Source organism: Cyanistes caeruleus, chromosome 18 (assembly GCF_971803275.1).
Source record: "Cyanistes caeruleus chromosome 18, bCyaCae1.hap1.1, whole genome shotgun sequence".
Classification (NCBI taxonomy): Eukaryota; Metazoa; Chordata; class Aves; order Passeriformes; family Paridae; genus Cyanistes; species Cyanistes caeruleus.
The window spans coordinates 613,867-633,579 of NC_141718.1; the positions used below are offsets into that span (position 1 = coordinate 613,867).

A 19,713-nucleotide genomic window follows, 5' to 3' on the forward strand; every position below is an offset into this window, starting at 1 on the left:
CTCACAGGCTGATTGCATTTCTTCTGCTCTGCCACAGGCAGCCTGCAAGCAGCACGAACCAAACCAGAATGTGTTCTCAGGGCGACACAGGAACACACAGAGCTGCTCACAGCAAGGCTGAAGAGTTCACAGGTCCTGCTGTGGTGACACCAGGATCTGCCGACTTTTCCTGATTTAACTGGGAGGTTGAAGCACTGAGGTGTCTTTGCATTGATAACCTCATTTTAACTCCAGGGAAAGAACGAAATGAAGTCACACGTGCTAAGCCAGGCAGTAAAAGCAGCAGTTCTTACCTACAGGACTTGAGAAAGAGCTTGTTTCAACAGAGCTTGGCTCAGAACTGCCAGTGCACATCAGTGGCTCCACAAAGGCAGGGAAAGTTTCCTATGAATTGTCTCCTTGAACTGTTCCCTGCTCTGGTAAGTCAGTGGCTCTCCCTTGCCTATGGAGCTCTTTATTCAGGATGCTTCTCCTGCCACCCTGGAGGCTGCAGTGGCCACTCTCTGTCACAAGTTTATACCTTGAGAAATAAAATGCACCTGACTGTTAGTGCAGCTCTAGGTAAGTAAACAAAATCCTTTCTTTTGCTAAAGAGGTTTGGCTGTGCAATCAAAAGTAATTCAGTACCTGCTCAGCCTCAGCGCTGGCTAACAAAAGGCAGATTCCACGCCCCCATGGAAGAAAGATCAAAGGCTTTTTTTGGCATTAATGAATGTTAAGCAAAAACCCCAAATATTTAATCAAGAGGGAACAAAACCTTAAGACTCACACAGCTGTGAGCTTTTTTACAGGTTTTCATAGTTGATATTTGAATCATATCTAAGGGTTTGTTACCGTGTACGTGAGCAGGGTTAAAGTCCCGTGGCAAAGGGTAGGATTTTCAAAGGGTTTTTAAAACTCAGATTCCAATGGGGCCCAGGTTGGGACAATAGGGGAAGAGCTATTACAGGCTGTCACTTCTGAAAAAGCTTTTAATGTGATGGAGTGTGGTTATGACTCAGAAACACAACCAGTACTTTAGAGGGAGCCAAAAAGGAAAGGATGCACCTGACTGGTTTTGTAATGCTGGGTACAAGTGATACAATAATTCTTTCACAACCAAAGGGCAGACAGCTGATATCCTGAACCTGAAGATTTGATTGCCCAGCTTAAAAAACACAATGCACTTGTCACACAATCACACTAAAGAATTATAATGATGTATTCTTCTCACTGCAGTTGTGCTCGTGAGCCTTGGTGATGGATCAGAACCCACTTTGCAGTGAGCCAGCACATGAGAAACCCCGGGGGTTCTTTCCCCAGGGACTTTATGGAAGGTGATGGGCAGGAAAACCACACGAAGCCTGGCCACTGATACCAGCAGCAATCCCATTGCAGCAGGTGTTAAACTGAGGCTGCCTCTGTGCAGACACATGGGCACAGGAGAGGTTTTCCGAGTATTGCAGGGATCACACTGCAATTACTTAGGAGATGTTTCAGAGATGCTCCACCTGCTCACCCAGCTAACACAAACAAAGCCAAAGGGGCTTAGCTGAAAAATAATAATTAAGTGATAAAGGTGCCATCAAAAGGAGCAGTTGTGGATATGGCACCAGCTGGTGCATGAGAGGTGTTGGGTAACAGAACCCACAGGGCCTGGGGAGTGTTTGGAGCGGGGGAGAGGGGGCACCTGGCAAAGGAAGGACACAATCCAGCCCAGAAACAGGGAGATAATCCCTGCAGGAACGTGGTGCTGAGGAAACTGAGATAAAATGGAACTTGCTGGTGTGGGCACAAAGAGGTTTTACCCACCAAGACACAACATGAGGAGCCCACATTTCACCCCTGACCCAGGGCAGAAAAGAAGGATTTTAGCTGTGCTCTGTAAGCAGGGGAAGCTGTCACATTCAATTTGGATGTGATGATCCATGGAGAAAAACAAGGCAAAAATAAAATTCAGGTTTTTCACCCAAAGGTGAGGATGAAAGAAAAAGAAGCATCATCAAAGTTTCTAGGCAATCATCAGAAACCAATGTGGAGATTTCAGCTTGGATAGGAGGGGACCTTCCTTTTTAAGAGCTGAAAAGAAAAACCAACTGGAAAATTAACATTCTGGAAAAAGAAAGCAAAAACAGAAATGGAACCTGGTGATGATTTCTGTTTTAGCCACCCAGCCTAAGCAATACCAGAGCTGCCATCTTCCTGTCCATCACAGGACAATTATTTATGCTTATGCAAAATCATTAATTGCAAAAGAACCTTTCAAGTGCTGATGAGATCAAGTAATCCAGGGCTATGGCTGAAAGTACAATCTTGCACTGAGGCTTTAATTACAGTGATGATGCACGAAGTGGAGACAATTGTCCTGCTCACCTCTCACAGTCCCAGCTGCATGTGGAGAACTGGCAGCTAAAAAAACATTATTTATTTAACTGTGCAACTGCTGCATTTACTGTGGAAATCAGAGAGCCAGGGAAAAAACCCCAAAAGATTCTGTGCAATTTGTAAATGTCTACTTTCAAAGTAAACCACATGAAAAATTCATTTAAATGTTCTGGAGTGAAATGTTCAGGTGATGAAAACTGGGGAATCTCCTATAAAATCAATGAAGCTTTTCATCTGTTGAATATGCTTTGGTTACCTCTTTACCTTTCTCTCTTCTTTTTTTTTTTTCTCAATATAGTTGAAACCCAGTATTATTTATGTGGACTGCATAATGTCCCATTAATTGAGAAATCACCTGGCAGATGAAATATTAATGTAGATAAAACCAACAAAAAATTACCTGCTAGAAAAATCCTGTTTAACAAATACTTGTGTGAAGTGCTCAGCTTCTTAGAACATAGATGATGATGTTGAGAATTTTTATTATTCATTATTAAGAATGATGAAAAGAAAAGATATCGCTCTCTTAATCCATCAAAGCCCAAAAGGAATCTGTGTTTTACAGAAAGGGAATAGAAAACCGTCAGTCATGTTCCCTAGACTGAGGTCAATGTTCATTCTTGATCCAGAAACAGCACTTTGAAGCAGAATTGTGGGTGCAGAAGGAGGGAAAGTGTCAGGGAAGACAGGACATGTGCCAAGGTGTCAGCAGCACCTCAGGTGTCTGTGGGGCTGAACTCTGAGTGCAGCATTTTCAAAGAAAACAAACGGAAACATTCTCCCATCATCTCCAGAAGCTCCCATCTGAATTTGGAATTGCCCCAGTTACCAGCTAAATGATCTGCCTGCATAAGGAATCAGGGGATCTTTGTACCAAAGCTTGCATTTCTGTGGTGCTCTCCTGGTGGTGCAGCCCAGCCAGGAAATCTGAGCACAGAGGACCTGGAGCTTTCCTTGTGTTGGCTGGGTCACCTTTGGTGTCACCTTTGGTGTCACCTTTGGTGTCACAGAGGGGCAGGAAGGGAATTACAGATCCCACCTGGAAACTGCTCGTGAAGGGACAGACATTGCCACGTCTGCAGGTATCAGAGAGGAATCCTGGAGGTTTCTGCTGAAGGACAGAGCTCAGTGCTGCCTCAGCATCTCCACCCTCCCCATTACATTCTGTATCAGCTGAGTTTAAAGCCAGCAGATCCTATCTGCAAATCACCTCTTTGTAATCCAAGGAGAAACAGATCAATTGTTTGGTTTCATAGCAGTGAAATGATCAGTATTTGGCTCCAACAGCTGTCTCACAGGAGCTTTTCACTAGAAAAGAGTGTCAGAGGCACCAAATCCAAGGAGACCCCACAAAATTGCCATTCCCTACGTTCCCAGACACTTCCCAGTGCCACACAGGGAAGTTTGGGCCTGAGGGACACATGAGAGGGAATAGAAAAGATGAAGTCTGTTAGGAGTAATTTCTGCCTTTCCCAATCACTGTGTGTTGGATGACTCCAGCAAGTGTGTTGAACACACAGAGGGGAAAAATAAATCTAAAGAACTCTGCCAGTTTAACCAGAGAAAATTCCTGCTTTCCTGACCCCAAATCAGGCAATCAGCCTAACTCTGGGTGTGGGAGCAAGACTCATCAGCCAGGCATGTGCACATGCCAAATCCACCCTTGAGCTGTGGCCAACCTCCAGGGCTTCAGAAAGAGACAGAAAAGGGGGTTTAGAAAGATGCAAAAAGAAATTCTGGGCTTTCCATGGGGCTTAGTTGTGATGAACTAGAGACAGAGAAAGAAAATAAAAAGTAGAGTTCACCTTGTACACCCTGAGGATGACAATATTTGCACTCCACTCTGTCCTCAGAAAAAGGAAGGACCAGAGGTTTTAGGCAAACTGCTGTCAGAGAAATGTGATGAGATTTTAGTTTGGATAGGAGGGGAATTTCTTTTATAAGAGCTAAAAATCCCACCCAAAATAAAACAAAAAAAAACTAAAACAAAACAAAAAATACTTGTGGGTTTAAAATAGTCCAAATCAAAAAGTAATAATAACCAAACAATGTGTTTTTCAGTGAGTTTTGGAGCAAAGAAGTAGTCAAATTGTACATCAAAATGGAAAACATCCTTTCTGTCTCTTACAGCCAGTGAGAATCCACACACCATGATGTTTGTAAAAAATAAACTTTAAGTGAAGAAGAGTTCAAGCAGCTTTCCAAGCCCATTGGGGAGAGCTGTAAATCATAAAGCACCAGGTGAAAAGCCCACCTCAAGGTCCTGTCCTAAGCCATGGTCTCCTCCACACACCTACTGAACTTGTTTCATGTTACCTCTTCTTTTCTTCAGGATGGAAAACGCTCCCTGCTTCCAACTCAGCCCAGAGCAGCTGCCCCAGCTTTCCTCCCTGCACACACACCCAGCTCTCCTGGCTTTGCTCACCTGGGGCCTGCCCTCTATCCTCCCTACACAGCCAGCTGCTAACAGATCAGAATATCCATTAGAGCTGATAGTGATTAATTCAGGCACGTTTGATTAATGGACAGAGCAGTTATTACTGGGAGGAAAGTGGGAGGCTGTTTGAGCCACCATGGAAAGACAGCACAGGAGCCATGAGTGGGTGCAGGAAACCGAAGCTTGGGTGGAGCAAAAAGCAAGGGGAAGGGTGTGAGCTGAGCTGATGGTGAAGCTGCAGGCAAGGCTGACACATTCTGAACAGTTATTACAATGCTTTAATCACCCTCCAGCACTGCTGCCATGGGCGGGGGCTGCTGGGGGAAAGGGGCATCGCTCCCTCCTGCCCTTGTGCAATTCCATCACAGCAATAACTGAATCCTGGAGATGAGATCCTCTACTTATCCATTCTGAGCTGAGCTTTCTCTGGGTGTTCTGCACTGCCTGTGTCTATGAGAGCTCCTCAGACACTCTGGTTTCTGTAGTTATTCACATCACTGAGCCCAGCCTTTCTTGTCCATACTGTGCTCACCAAGGGTGTGTGGCCCAGTTCATAGGTGGAGCAGTTGAAAGGAAAAATAGAAACATGGGCCATTTTTTCCTTTTTCTCACTGACAGATTTCCTAACTGACAGGAAAAGATGATTTCCCAGTAATTGCATCAGCCCCATTTCTGCCTGGCACAGGCGCTCTCAAAGCACGGTGGCCAATCACAGACTGTGCCAAGGTCACAAACAAAAAGAGGGATTTTCTTTAAATCCCTCAAATAACCCACAGCATCTCAATAAAATAAACTGTGCTCACCCCATTTCCAATTGTTTTAAAGATTCCCTCTTGGGGAACAAGAGATAGAATAGAATTTGTAAAGTTTTCTTATAGTTTATTATTTTCTTTACGAGAATAATTTACTGTGCTGATGGTATCAGCTGCCTCAAATCTCTTTTGTAGTTGTCTGATTTTTAAGAGCTGGGCAGAGCACAGACTTAAATTCCTGAGGAAGATTTCTTAGATAACCTAAGGAAAATGCTAGATTTTGGCAGATGAATCAAACTCCTCCAGCAAAAAGGTGTGACTGTAATGCAGAATCTCTGGACTGTAGAGTAACTATACATTAGCAGAAGAAATGATTGACAAAGAGACGTTGCTCTGTAACATCTGAGGTGCAATAACTGTTCCATGAAATGCAAAACTGGGGTGTATGTTGCAATCCTATTGTCCCAGACAATATCTGTTATTTTTATTACCCATGATTTTGATTGCTCCCAAACCTCATCAAGACAGTTTTATGAATGATTATAAAGCAGAAAATAAAATTCTTATCACCCACTGACATGTTGTATTGTATAAAATATGAGAAGTCCATAAGTCACCAGGTATTCCCACATATTAAATATCTCAAGCTCCAGTCTCTTCCAGCACCTTCCATTCAACCTCCCCTCCAAAAGCCATGTCCCTCTGTTGCTCTGCCTTAGTTTTACTGCTCCATTTTAGACTGGTTATTCAAGGTTTTGCTCTCACCAGCTTTATGAAGATGAAAGAGCCAGCCCAGAGGTGAGATACAGTCTTGCTCTTTTACAAAAAAAGCTGGTTCCTCCAGCCACAGGAATCCAGGAAGATGTGGGAGCCCTGGTGAGATATCAGCTCTCTCCACGAGCACCAACGAGTCCAGCAGCTTCATGAATGTTCTGGCACTGGAGCACCCAGATCTGTCAGAGAGCTCCAGCTGCCTGCTGAGAGACAGGGACCAACCTCTCCTGCTGTGTGCCCAAAGCTCCTGAGGAACCTGGGCTCCTGCAGATCTGAGCTGCTGCTGCTGTCCCAGAGCTGTGCTGTATCCCAAATCCAGAGCTGTGCTGTATCCCAGAGCTGTGCTGTATCCCAAATCCCAGATCTGTGCTGTATCCCAAATCCCAGATCTGTGCTGTATCCCAAATCCCAGAGCTGTGCTGTATCCCAAATCCAGAGCTGTGCTGTATCCCAGAGCTGTGCTGTATCCCAAATCCAGAGCTGTGCTGTATCCCAAATCCCAGAGCTGTGCTGTATCCCAAATCCCAGAGCTGTGCTGTATCCCAAATCCCAGAGCTGTGCTGTATCCCAAATCCCAGAGCTGTGCTGTATCCCAAATCCCAGAGCTGTGCTGTATCCCAGATCTGTGCTGTATCCCAAATCCCAGAGCTGTGCTGTATCCCAGAGCTGTGCTGTATTCCAAATCCCAGAGCTGTGCTGTATCCCAGAGCTGTGCTGTATTCCAAATCCCAGAGCTGTGCTGTATCCCAAATCCAGAGCTGTGCTGTATCCCAGAGCTGTGCTGTATCCCAAATCCCAAATCTGTGGTGTATCCACACCTTCCTGTCTCCCCAGCTGGGAAGGGTTCTCCCCACCCTGGTGCCTTTCAGGTCTCCATCTGTGACAGGCTGGTAGAGCTGTGGTGCCAATATTTGGATTAACAATCCCACAGTTCCAGGGGATCAGGTATTGCACTGCCTGGAGCCATACAAAGGTCTAGGACAGCACACTCAAACCCATGAAACTGAGGGTTATTTGATTTCCTGATCCAGGGTTCTGTTCTGCTCTAGAGTGCCACAATATATTTTAAGGGATCACTCTACCACTTTCACTGTACTCAATTTATTTTTCATCAGAGGTCTGAGATACACCACTAACACATTAATCATGTGTCACTTGTCCCATGGGAACACAGAGAACAGACACCAGCCATTCCTCTCCTAACATGAACAGCTCTAATTAACACGGGAATTTGTTTTACTGGTTGTTTTTGTTGTCTTCAGACATTACTTCTGCAAATAACCAAAATGAAAAGGAGAGATCTTCCTTGTAAAAAAAAAAAAAACAAACACAAAACCCCCACCAAAACCTGACTACACAGTTTCTTGAAGTGCTGCTTGTACATTTAAAGTACAAATCTAAAAGATTAAGCGTGCCTTGAAATATGATTTACTGTTTGAAATATCAACGTGCTCAACATTCACACGGTGAGAGTTTCATGTATTGCCAGATTGTGATGATAGAAAAGGATACTTGTCATTTACATTTACACTACTCCCAGACTACAGCTCTTTGAGTCCTGTGTGCTTTTGAATAGATAAAATGAGAAAACAAGCCATGAAGCACTCATTGCAGTGACCCAGGGTTACTGTGGAGCTGTGGTGTGAATTGTACACTTCTACTTCAGTCACAAGCAGATTCTGTACTTGTTAAAATCAGCTGCAAAGCTGGCACTAGTGCTTCAAAAAGACTACTTTAGGAAAAAACAGATAATAGTGGAGCGCCTGCAGCTTGGGCTTTGGTTTTGGTCTGGTTTTTCAGACGTTGTGGAAGGAAGAAATCTCATTTACCGAAATGTTGCCTTTTGGTGTGTGTGTGGAACAAGAGGCTGAGCTCCAGAGCAGGCAGATCCTCTCCATCAGTGCCAGGAACAATCGGACATTTCAAAGGAGCCTCCTGCAAGGCCAAGGAGCTTTTTGTTATGTAAACGACCCCAACTTGTTTGTTTTTGTTGCTGTTTTTAAATGCCAAGTTGTAGATATGTCTGTTGTGTTAAAGACATCAAACGGGGAAGCAGAACATCAGTCTCCTGCATCCTGAGCTCTGCTGCAGACACGGGGAGTTTGCTTGGGGTTGCATTTCAAACAGCAGCTCTTGGATGTGTTAAATGCACATCCATGGAGTCCCCATGAACACGGGGGTCCTGCAGGACAGGGACATCCACAGCGGCTGCTGCACCTCTGAGACAGCTTCTGCCTCCAGGATCACTTCCAGAACACTGCCAGCACCTCTGAGACAGCTCCTGCCTCCAGGATCACTTCCAGAACACTGCCAGCACCTCTGAGACAGCTTCTGCCTCCAGGATCACTTCCAGAACACTGCCAGCACCTCTGAGACAGCTTCTGCCTCCAGGATCACTTCCAGAACACTGCCAGCACCTCTGAGAAAGCTTCTGCCTCCAGGATCACTTCCAGAACACTGCCAGCCCCAAAAACTCTCTGCCACCATAGATCTGTGAACCCTCCACTGCTTCTGGGTGTCAGCCCGTGTGAAGCCAAACTTGGGAGTTAAAATAAAGAGTAAAGGATGTGCCTTCTTCTGCCTTAAATCTGGTTTTATCATATCCTGCAAATGAAGGGCTTTGAGCTTTTAAAGCTGATCAAAGAGGTGTGTAATACACCCTTCACAGTCCAGACTCTGCGGGCTCCAAGGGTGGATTTTTCAAAGAAATATGCAGAAGAACCTGTTGCCCCAGATAAGCTAATTAACAAAACCAGTAATGGCTGGAATTCTGAATTTGATTATTCTTCAAACCTTCTCTTGCCACTGCATTGTGATTTGTTTCCAAAACCATACAGTGGCAACTTCAGTTTATCAAAAGTTGTCACACTGTGGTACTCTTCTAATTGTGTAAGATATTGTGCATAGATAATCAGATAATCAGATTCCACCCCAAATATTGATGCAGTTAGCCAGGATAACCAGGGAAGCGTGGAATCAAAACCCTGAATGCTTTTCTGTATCTGTGAGGAGAGCAGGGGTCAGAGCAGTGCAATGGAAACCAAACTGCTGGGCACCAGATCAGATTAATGTGCAAACATGAGCAGTTGAGTTTGTGCATCTCTGGCCTCGGGACTTAAACAAAGCCAACTCCCCTGAGGCCTTTTCTCCTTCCCCTCTCCTATGGCTCTGGTCCCAGTGTCTTTAGCCTGTTTACTACCTGTGCTCAATTTCCCTTCTCCCCTCTTTTCTGGAGGAGCTCACAGGTCGCAAAGTTTCCCCTCTCTCCATACAGACACAGTCAGTGTTTACTTTCCTGTGAAATTTTCTATCAAAGACAGCCCTACAGCATTCACGATTCAGGATTCTCTTTCCCACAGTTCTCCTTGTTAGATATGCAAAGGAGGTCCTTGAAGAGCTATTACAGAGTGTGAAAAGAAACATAAAATTTGGTGCACTCTTGGTGCTCCTGTGTCAGCACAGAGGAAAACAAAGCTCCCCTGCAGCAGTGGCCCCTGCTCTGGAGGCAGCTCCCAAGGGCTGAGCAGCAGAGCACTCTGCAGCATCCCTGGGGATGCTGGCAGCAGCAGCCACTGCACTTGTCAAGTCCTCTTGGTGAGTTTCAGAGATTTCAAGCATTGCAGGAGCTGCTCCAGATGAGCTAGGCTGAAACACAGGCTCACCCTGGCTGATGAAATGTGCTGGATGATTCTTTGGCTGTGACAGGACAAGATGTAACAAAACAGATCTGCTGCTCTGTTCCACAGCCCTGGAATGCAGAGCTCAGCTCTGAATGGCCTCATGTAAAGATTTAAAAGCAACAGGGGAAAGACAAGATAAATTCTAGAGAGACAAAAAACCCTGCCAGGAGCTGACTTCAAGTTGTGGGAGAAGGTTTTTGTCTGTTCCTTCTTAGCCATGATGGTGTTGGAAACAGCCACTCTGTTCAGAGTAACCTCACCCCACCGTAAGGAAGGCACAAAGCTGAGATAACCTGGGATTGGGTTGGGAATGAAACTCCAGCCTGAGCAGAAGTGCTGTTCCATAAATTGGCTGCACCTCTTGCCTGGGATTGCCATGAAGATCCACAATGGTCCTGCTGCACCCTGCTCATGGGGCTCGTGCTATGCTGCAACTCACCTGCAAATTGCTAACAGGGAAATTATTAAAAACACCTAAAAAGATTTGCAAGTGTAAAACAATCTAGAGTGATAATTGATCTTTCAAATCCCACAATTCAGATTTATTTGGTGCAGTGTTCCATCCTTAAAATTACCTTTGTAGTTATCACCATGCCTATACTTAACTAAATGGCATTTTTTGCCTGGTTTCAGATTGAATACATGAATTTAGCATAAAAAGTGTATGTAGATATGTAGCTTGGTTTTTATTCTCTACTAATTGTCAATGAATAACTTATGAAAATGTGACTAACATGCCTTATGTCAAACAAGAAAGGCTCACTGAAGAAACAAAAAGGCTGCATCAAGACTGTTGTAAAAGGATGAGAGGCCTAAGGAAACTGTCATATCTCATAGTTCAAATCAGGATCCTGAAGAACAGAAAGTTTTTTTATGTAATTTTAAAAAGAAAAAAAAGATGACATGATTAAAACCACCCCCAATACCTACAGGAATTAAAGGTGTAAAACCTCAATAGAAACCTGTCCTTTTAAAAATCCACTTACAAGACAAAACGCTGGCAATATGAAATAAAAATATTTTGACCGCTAAAATCTTAGAAAGAAGAGAAATGGCACAAGTGAGAGAGTACCCAAGGTCTGGATGTCAATGCCATGAATCCAGTGTTATTAAATGAGTGTGGGGATCACAGGCCAGGTTTGAGATCTGCTCCCAGAAGCAGAGCAGTCAGGATGATCTGGGGCTGGAGCAGGGCAGGAGATGAGGATCAGGCTCAGGACACCTGGAATGTTCTGTCACAGCAGCTGCCTAGAGCTGGGCAAAGCTCAGCAGCTTTCAGGTGAAAAGCTCTCCTCAGGCTGAAAGCTTTGGAGTGAAAGGTGGGGGCTTCTTTCCCCCTGTTTTATCAACTGATCAAATGTTCTTTGTCCCTTTCCTGTTTTTTATTTCTCACAGACATTAGTCTCAGATAAAGGAACTATAAAATAACAAATATACAAGACAGAACCAAACAATGGCTGTCTTCCACAAAAGAGCATTTTCAGGTTTAAGGCACCTGGCAGTCTCTTCTCGACAGTCTCCTGTGTTCCTCAGCACCTTTGGTAGCCCAGAACTTTGAACCTCTGCTTCTTAACACAGTCGTTACCCAAAAAAAGAAAGATAAAACACAAGTTTGAAATCTCTTTTGGTTTCTGTGGAACAAAAAGAGCTGAAAGCAGCGGCAGGTCCTGGCCAGTAGCACAGAGCTGTGTGTGGGCAGATTAGAGAGCGTGGGGAGGCATCACTCGAGAGGAGGGGAAGGGGAGCCAGGCACATGCAGATGATGAAAGGATGATGAGCAGCGGAGGAGAGGGGAAGGGGAATGGAGGTGCTGATCACTGAGGGGAGGAGGAACCCAGGGCCAGGGCTCCAGTCCAGATCTGCTCCTCGCTGGGAGCTGCAGCTCCGAGCCCCTCGGGAGAGGCACAGGCTGCAGCAGAGCTGGGAACTGCCTGCAGCATCCCTGGGGAGCTGCCTCAACCGCAGGAAATGCAGATTTATTCATGCTGAGCATTCTGCAATAAATGTGGGTGCTCAGAAAGCCAAAATGTACTAAAAAGATTTTTAAAAAGACAAAAATAATTCTTCATTCCAACATTATCGACATCCAGTATTTCTGAATTTCATTTTGAGATGTCAGGTGCTTTTGCAACATCCTGGGCTTTGTCCATTCTAACATAGCAGCACATTTTGAAAATATAATTGAAATGGCTTCATTCACTTCATTCACTTCGTTTTCCTATATAATGAGTTTATGTCACATCAGGATTTTCAAAAGATGCTCTGATGTGGGAAAAAGACCCCAAAATAATGACTTTTCCTGTAGCTCATGCTTTCCCTGAGATAGGAAGTTCGATTCAAAACATACACTGAATTTAGCTTGGCACCCATTGACTTCAGTGGAGCAGATCTGTGAGGAGATCTTGAAGAATGGAAGGAAAAAACTAATGACAACAAACTGAAGGAATTCCTCTTTAAACAATGCCCTAGAAACACACAGAAGGATCACTCCGTCCTGCCTTTGATGTACAACTCCCCAAAGCTTGCACTTTGCTGGCACAGGAAAAGCAGAGCTGGGCCCCCAGAGCAGCTGGGGGGGCCCAGAGTGTTCCCAGAGCCCTGGGACTGCCCCATCCCACCCTGCTGCCTGCAGGGAATTCACATCTGCCCTGCCAGGACCCTGCCCAGTCCTGCCTTACAACAGCGAATAACCACGGCACTCACTTCTGGCACTTGTCAGCCCTTGGTGGAGTGAAAGCCTGGCTGTGCTGTTTTCTGGAAATATCCATTGCACTTCCCAAGCAAGACCTACTTGGAGCTCAAACTGGAGCAATTTCCTGAGCTGCAAGTCGGTTCTGCACAGAGCTGATCCTGTGTCTCTGCTGGACAAACGTGGGAAGATACAGCAGGCTAGAGCTGAACACATCCAAGGGCAGCATGTACCATTGTCTGGACAGAAAAATAATGGGAACCAGGTTCATATTAGCACTCAGGCTGATTGTAACTTGTGGCTCCCTGAAAACAAAGCTTCTGTAGTGGGGATGCTGATACTTCCTTAACTGTTACACAAACACTGCCACTGAAACAGTTCAGAGCCAGCTCCATCAAGGAGTGTTTTGTAAATGAATAATGACTTTGCTTAAAGCTAATCAACATCAAGTGTGTTAAAAAAGATGAAATAGTGCTGGAAGGCAGTGGGAGGTAGAGGAGCCTCAAAGTGCAAACAGGTGCTGATCTCCCTTCAGGGGGGATTGAGTGGCACAGACCTTACAGGGCTGTCACTTCTGATCAAAGCAAGCTCCAAGACCACATAATCACCATCACCCACCTTTTAAAGGATGCCCTGATTTATCATCTGTCACTGTTAATAACTTGGCTACTCTGTCTGAAATACTTAAAAACATTACACGAGGATAACATTTCCAATTTTTTTTTTTAAGAAACGTGTAAATGTTTTAAACTCAAACGCACTGGAGCTCGTCCTTTGAGGCCATCTGTTGCTGGAGACCACCTGCCATCAAAAGCCCACCTGAGCAGGAATAGCCCATCATTACAGAGCCATCCCCTTGCAGCCAGCGGTGTCCAGGGCTGGGGGGAGCAGGGTGTGTGTCAGACACGGCTGTTCCTGGGCTGTTCCTGCTCTCTGCAGCCACAGGATGACAGCCAGATGTGAATAATGGCTGCATAATAACAGCCACATGAAATTCTGTTTGGGCAAAACCCGATAAGGGATCTGAACATTCCTGGGCTGAGCCCCTCACATCCTCTGAGCCGCGGTGCCTGCACTGCGCTGCTCGGAGTGTCCCAACACGTCAGCTCCAAACCCTGAACTGCTCAGCTTCATAGTTTTGCTGTTTATGAGAAGCATCAGCATTTCACTGAGAAACAAGACTGTTACCACCGTAATTAGAATTTTGTGGGGTTTTGCCCTGAGTCGCATTTTCCCCTGCTGATCTCATACTCTTACCTCATTAATCTCTCCTCAGTAAATCACCCTGTTCTACCAAGCTACCTTTGCCAGAAAAAGGAACTTTCTGCCTTTCTTTTACCTGTTCACAGGCCTGTGGCAAACATCTGGTTCTTGATTTAGTGCATGTACACACCAACAGAATGCATTTCTTGTAGAATTTTTATCTGATAAATGCCACTGGACATTTCTTCCTCAGCAACCTTCCTATGGAGTGCCTGGGTTGTTAAAATAACCACACACAGACACTTTTCCTAAAAAGTCTGAGATAAGCAAATACCTATTGGGCCTTGGAAGTAAAGAAAAATCCTATAAAATTCAACAAATAAAAATACAAACATGTTTTCACTGAAATTTAAAATCATTGTGAAAAATAAAGAAGTGCAATAATTTTGAGATATTGCCTTAATGACTTTTAGTATTATTATCATTTAACTAGTATGAAGCCTTCTAAGACAAGAATACAAATCTCTGCTAATTATTAATAACTATATTAAATTGTTTTGAAAATAAGTGTATCACTTTCCTTTAACAGTAATAAGCTTCCGATTCCTTAAGTAGCAACTTCAGTATTAAACTGTTAAGACTGTTAGGAGTTATGGGACATCCAGAAGTACAATTTCTGAGTTAATTAATTCTTAAGGTGTCCTCAAAGCCAGTCATTACATTCTGCTGCATTTACAGGGTGCTGGTCCTGATATAAAGAATTAGCATCATTATGTACTAGAGGAATCTCATTTGCTTACCAGTAACCCCCCCAAATAATTCCTGAATAACTGCAAGCATGAAATAAAATCTGAATACTTGGTTTACAGTTTAGCAAGGATCTGCTTGTGACACGAGGCCTCCAGCCAGGCATTATTTGTGGTTTTCATAGGAAAAGGTGCAGTTCTGCTCTGGTGGCAATGAAGGGCCCAAGCTGACAGGCAATAAATGCAGAATGGCAGCAGGAACTCAGCCACTGCTGAACATCTACCTTCACTCTTTTCCAGAATCCTGGCAGCAGGCTGTAAGAGCTCATCACCAACAATGAAAGCAAATCATGTTCTGAGCCCACAAAGATGGTGAGATGTTCACTTCAGTGACTGATGCACGTTGGAACGAGGCCTGGGACCCTTCTCTGAACAAACCTGTCCTGGGAAAGCCAGCACTGACCCTTCTGCCAGAAGGAATTCAGTGTGGGATGGAATCTCCACCAGAAGGATTCTCCACCATAAGCACGCACCTTCCTGGGAAGGTGACACACACACAGAACACTGAACAGACTGTGCTGCACTGCCTGCAGCAGTCTGCAACACACAGGTTATTTTCAAACTCTCTCAGGATGGAATGCCATCGATGCAGCCAGAGCCTGCACAGGTGCACAGGCATTAACTGAGCAGTTGCAGAAGTGCAATGTCCAGTGCAATGTCCAGTGCAATGTCCAGTGCAATGTCCAGTGCAATGTTCAGTGCAATGTCCAGTGCAATGTCCAGTGCAATGTCCAGTGCAATGTCCAGTGCAATGTTCAGTGCAATGTTCGGTGCAATGTTCAGTGCAATGTTCAGTGCAATGTCCAGTGCAATGTCCAGTGCAATGTCCTGCTCTGTGTCCCCTGACAGGATCAGCTCCCAGGGCACCTCAAAGCCCTGTGTCAAACAGTGGCACACTGGCACAAAAGAGCAAAGAGAGATTTTCCTCAAAAGATAAATTGGATATCAAAAGGTGCTTTATCTATGTGCACTTTAGACATGAAGATTATTGATAATACTGCAAGATCATTTCTGTCACTCAAGTTCCTCGTCACTGCTGGGAACACTTCAAGAGTACAAAAGGCAAGAATTTATCTGTCACACTGATAAAAAACCAGACCACCACTAAAGAAGCTTTTGTTGGAAAATTCCCAGCCACAACCTGACTGTCACGAGGATCCCCACTCTCCTGGAGTCCACTGAGACCTGTTCTTTCTGTGCTGAGATCCCTGACAAAGGCATTTCTGGAGCAGCCTGGGTGAGAGGGAGTTCTGTCCCTGCCTCAGCAGCCGAGCACCCTGCCCAGCCAGCGCCTGGAAAAGCTCAGGGAGAACTTCAGCTTCCAACAAAACCACACTCCACTGCAAACTTCACGGAAATGTACTGACAATTGGAGCTTCATCAGGGAGCCTCCCTGAAGCAGCATTCAAAGCCTGCATTGGCACTTCCCCCAAATGGTGATGCTCTGGGTGGCGTTGGAAAGGGGAGATCCCTGGAGGGTAGAGACTGAGCTGTGTTCCAGCTGTGAGAAGTGAGGCAGGATGTTTAACATGCTGAGCACAGCCCATGCAGGTTGGGAAGGGGTGTTAACCGAGGATCACTGCTGTAATCTCAGTGCTTTGTAAACACGGTCCTGCTCCACATCGCTGCAGCTTTTTGCATCGCTAAAGCCCATTCTGTTTTCCCAGTTGCAGAGGCTCGCAGAAGTGCTTCAAAATCCATTTATTTCACTGCACCTCGCAATTTCTTTCGAGTAAAGGACTGTTCTATTCATACTTGCAGGCAAGTATAACAACCATTATATTCAAAGTGTGCTTTTACCAAATGATCCAAGAAACAAGTTTATTAACTGCAAAGCACATCAGAGAAAGTTTAGAACACACATAATTATCAAACTAAAGAACATATTTTATTTTTAATAAAATAGTGGAGCATGAAAAATAATTGTATATTACAAATATATACAGCACAAAACTGTGCACCCCCAGCACAGTAAAGAGTATCACTCTATACAAAGCTTCCCTTTGCAGAATCTAGTGCTTCTTGATCTATTCATAGTGAGAATTTGTTTAACAATAGAAAGAGTCAATAAGCCCTTTGGGTCTCTTTGAATTGATCCCCCCCTTTTTTTTTTGCACAAATCAGTCCAAACGTGTATAACATTGGCTTGATTTCCATTAAAAAGCCACAAAATGTAACACTAAAGGGTTTCTGAGGACTAGACCTCTTAGTTCTTTTGTTAAGAGATTTCTTTTGTTGTCTTTATGTACAGCAAAATACTTGTTTCTCTTTTCACGTCACGGTAAGAAAAAAAAATGTATTGCACATTATTCTTATTCACAAAGTTTGTGTCTGGTGCAGGAAGTTTCTCTTTTGGTGAAAGAATATTGGTGAGCATTACAGATGGAGCCTGTTTTTAGGCACTCCAAAGCCTGGGCTGAGAGGAGTTGTGGAGGGTTTGAAAGTTAGCACAGGGGCTGTTTCCCAGAGAGCATCCTCGCTCAGGACAGGACCCCGTGTTCCTGCAGAGACAGCGCTCACTCGGGCACTCCTGAAATCAAACCATAGCTCCATAAAGCTCGGCTATACCTTGTTACTCACACAGCTGATGGAAACCCAGCACTGCTACATGAAAAAGTTAAAGAAGTGTTGGTTGTTGTGTTTGGTTTTGTTTTTATGTTGTTTTTTTTTAATCTGAGGGATGGATGTAATTCTTAACTACGCATTAGTAACAGAACAGACTTTTAATTCACAATATTTCACTGAAAACTTTTCCATGAGTACGTTTACCTTTTGTTTTTCACCAGGTCCTGAATTCAGCATGATACATTTTTGTGCCTTGAGATATTAAACTGTTCTGACAAAAAAAAAAAAAAAAAAAAAAAAAAGCACCATTCATTTTTTAATTTCTGACTGCTACTGTGGACATTTGTAAGTCTGTGAGGTGAGAGACAGTCTCTTCTAAAACCTGGTCACACGCACGTGGGTGGCTGTAATGCTGATTCGTATTTTGCCAGGTGAGCTTTCTGTGGATGTTGAGGTTTTTTGTAGATTCCACTACTCGTAATAACACTCGCGGGTTTTCTCCTGCTTCTCTTCTTTAATCTCCGACTACAAACATTTTGCCAGGACTGAAGAGTCTTGGAAGTCCAGATCCACATGCCGCTAGTAATGCCCACAACTAATAACATAAAAATTTTGACCATAAAAATTTCTACTGCTGGTATAGAGTTATTCATCATGCAGTCTAAATTTTTAGTCTGATTGTTCATCTTGCATTTCTGTTGAGTTGCCACAATCTTCCAATAATCCATGTTCAGCCTCTCGTAAAAATAGCAAGCTATCACACAAGTTGCAGGCACTGTATACAAGACTGAGAAGACACCAATCCTGACCATAAGCTTCTCCAGCTTGTCGGTGTTCTCTCCACCTGTTTTCATCACCCTCCTGATATGAAAAAGGGCCACAAACCCAGAAAGGATAAAGGAAGTGCCAATGATTAGATAACAGGCCAAAGGAATGAGCACAAAGCCCGTCAAGGCGTTCACATCCATGCTGCCAACGTAGCACAGCCCCGTCAGCTCGTCCCCAGCCACCCTCCTCATCACCAGGATCATGATGGTCTTCACGGCAGGGATGGCCCACGCTGCCAGGTGGAAGTAGCTGCTGTTGGCCTCGATGGCCTCGTGCCCCCACTTCTTCCCAGCCGCGAGAAACCACGTCAAGGTCAGGATCACCCACCACAGGGAGCTGGCCATGCCAAAGTAGTAGAGAACCAGGAAGACGATGGTGCAGCCAGTGCTCTCCAGCCCCTCCTGGATGACATAGAGCTGGCCGCTGTCCCTGTCGCAGGCAATGCTTTCGGCACCCGAGAAGAGGCGGATGATGTACCCCACCGAGTAGACACAGTAGCACATGGAGAGGAAGATAATGGGCCTCTCGGGGTACTTGAAACGCTGAGGATCTATGAGAAAAGTGAGCACAGTGAAAGCGCTGGAGAAGAAGCACAGGATGGACCAGATGGCAATCCAAATGACAGCGAACTGTTTGTCATCCCTGCTCCAGTAAACATCAACCCCTGGCGTGCAGAGCGGCGCGCAGGAAGCGCTCTTTTCCACATGGTGGAACTTGCCAGGGTTTTCACAGGACGCTCTGCTCAGGCTGTCCTTGTGCTGCTGCAGCTCGTGGCCGCTGCTGGGCCGCTGGGGACGGAACATGGGCGGCAGCATGCTGGAGCCCCTGGGCGGCTCATCCGAGCCGTTGTTGGGGGCTTCCATGCACAGGTAATTGGGGTCGTTCTTGTTGGGCAGTTTGCTGCAGTCCAAGGAGTCCGGCCACTTGAAATTGAACTGCTCCATAATCGGGGAGCACTTCAGCCTCGCCTGCTCGCACATCACCCTGCAGGCTGGGATCGGGGTAGAAACCTGCTCCGTGCACATCGGGGCATAGAGGGAGCACAGGAAAAATTTCAGATGGCTGTGGCACCCGTACTCCACCAAGGGGGCAAACTCGTGCAGCTGAATGGCAGCTTCCCTTTGGTTTTCGTGCCCCATCAGGTTCGGCATCCTCGTCATGTTGTAGCCGATATCCTTGCACATGGGGATCTCGATGGGCTGGCACCTCCCGTCGCCGGGGCGGTCGATGTCCATGGAGCTGATGGCAGCGCAGCAGGCGCTGAGCCAGCAGAGCAGCAGCGCGGTGCTGCCGGCCGCCGGCCCCATGCTGGCGGCTGCAGCGCGGCCGGGGCGCGCCCGGGGCCCGGGGCCGCTCCCCGCGGGGCTCAGAGCGGCGGCCGCCCGGGCCGTGCCCGCCGCAGCAGCGGCCCCGAGCGCGGCGGGGCCGCGGGGCCGGCCCGGCGGGGCAGCATCGCCCGGGCCCCGCGGGGAGCGCCCGCCCGGCGGCCGGCGGAAGGGAAAGCGGCCCAACTTACTGCGGGCGGCCCGGCAACTTTCCGCTCGCCGGGCTTCCACTTTGGCGATCCTGCCCGGTTCCCTTCCCCGCGCTCCCCGCAGCCGCTGCCCGCTGCCCG

At 45.9% G+C, this 19,713-nt stretch overlaps 1 protein-coding gene and 1 long non-coding RNA gene across 2 annotated transcripts; both read right to left on the reverse strand.

Moving 5' to 3' along the window:
- Window positions 1–7,526: 7,526 nt before the first annotated feature.
- LOC147649865 (uncharacterized) lies at window positions 7,527–10,416 on the reverse strand. The gene is made up of 2 exons (XR_015277864.1): window positions 8,786–10,416; window positions 7,527–8,634 (listed from the first exon to the last, which is right to left on the reverse strand). It is a non-coding gene; the product is annotated as an uncharacterized LOC147649865 (long non-coding RNA).
- Window positions 10,417–16,391: 5,975 nt separating this feature from the next.
- On the reverse strand, window positions 16,392–19,405 carry FZD10 (frizzled class receptor 10). The gene has a single exon (XM_023937206.2). It carries the CDS (start codon window positions 19,403–19,405, stop codon window positions 17,657–17,659), a length of 1,749 nt encoding a protein of 582 aa, XP_023792974.1. The 3' UTR covers window positions 16,392–17,656.
- Between the last annotated feature and the right edge of the window lie 308 nt (window positions 19,406–19,713).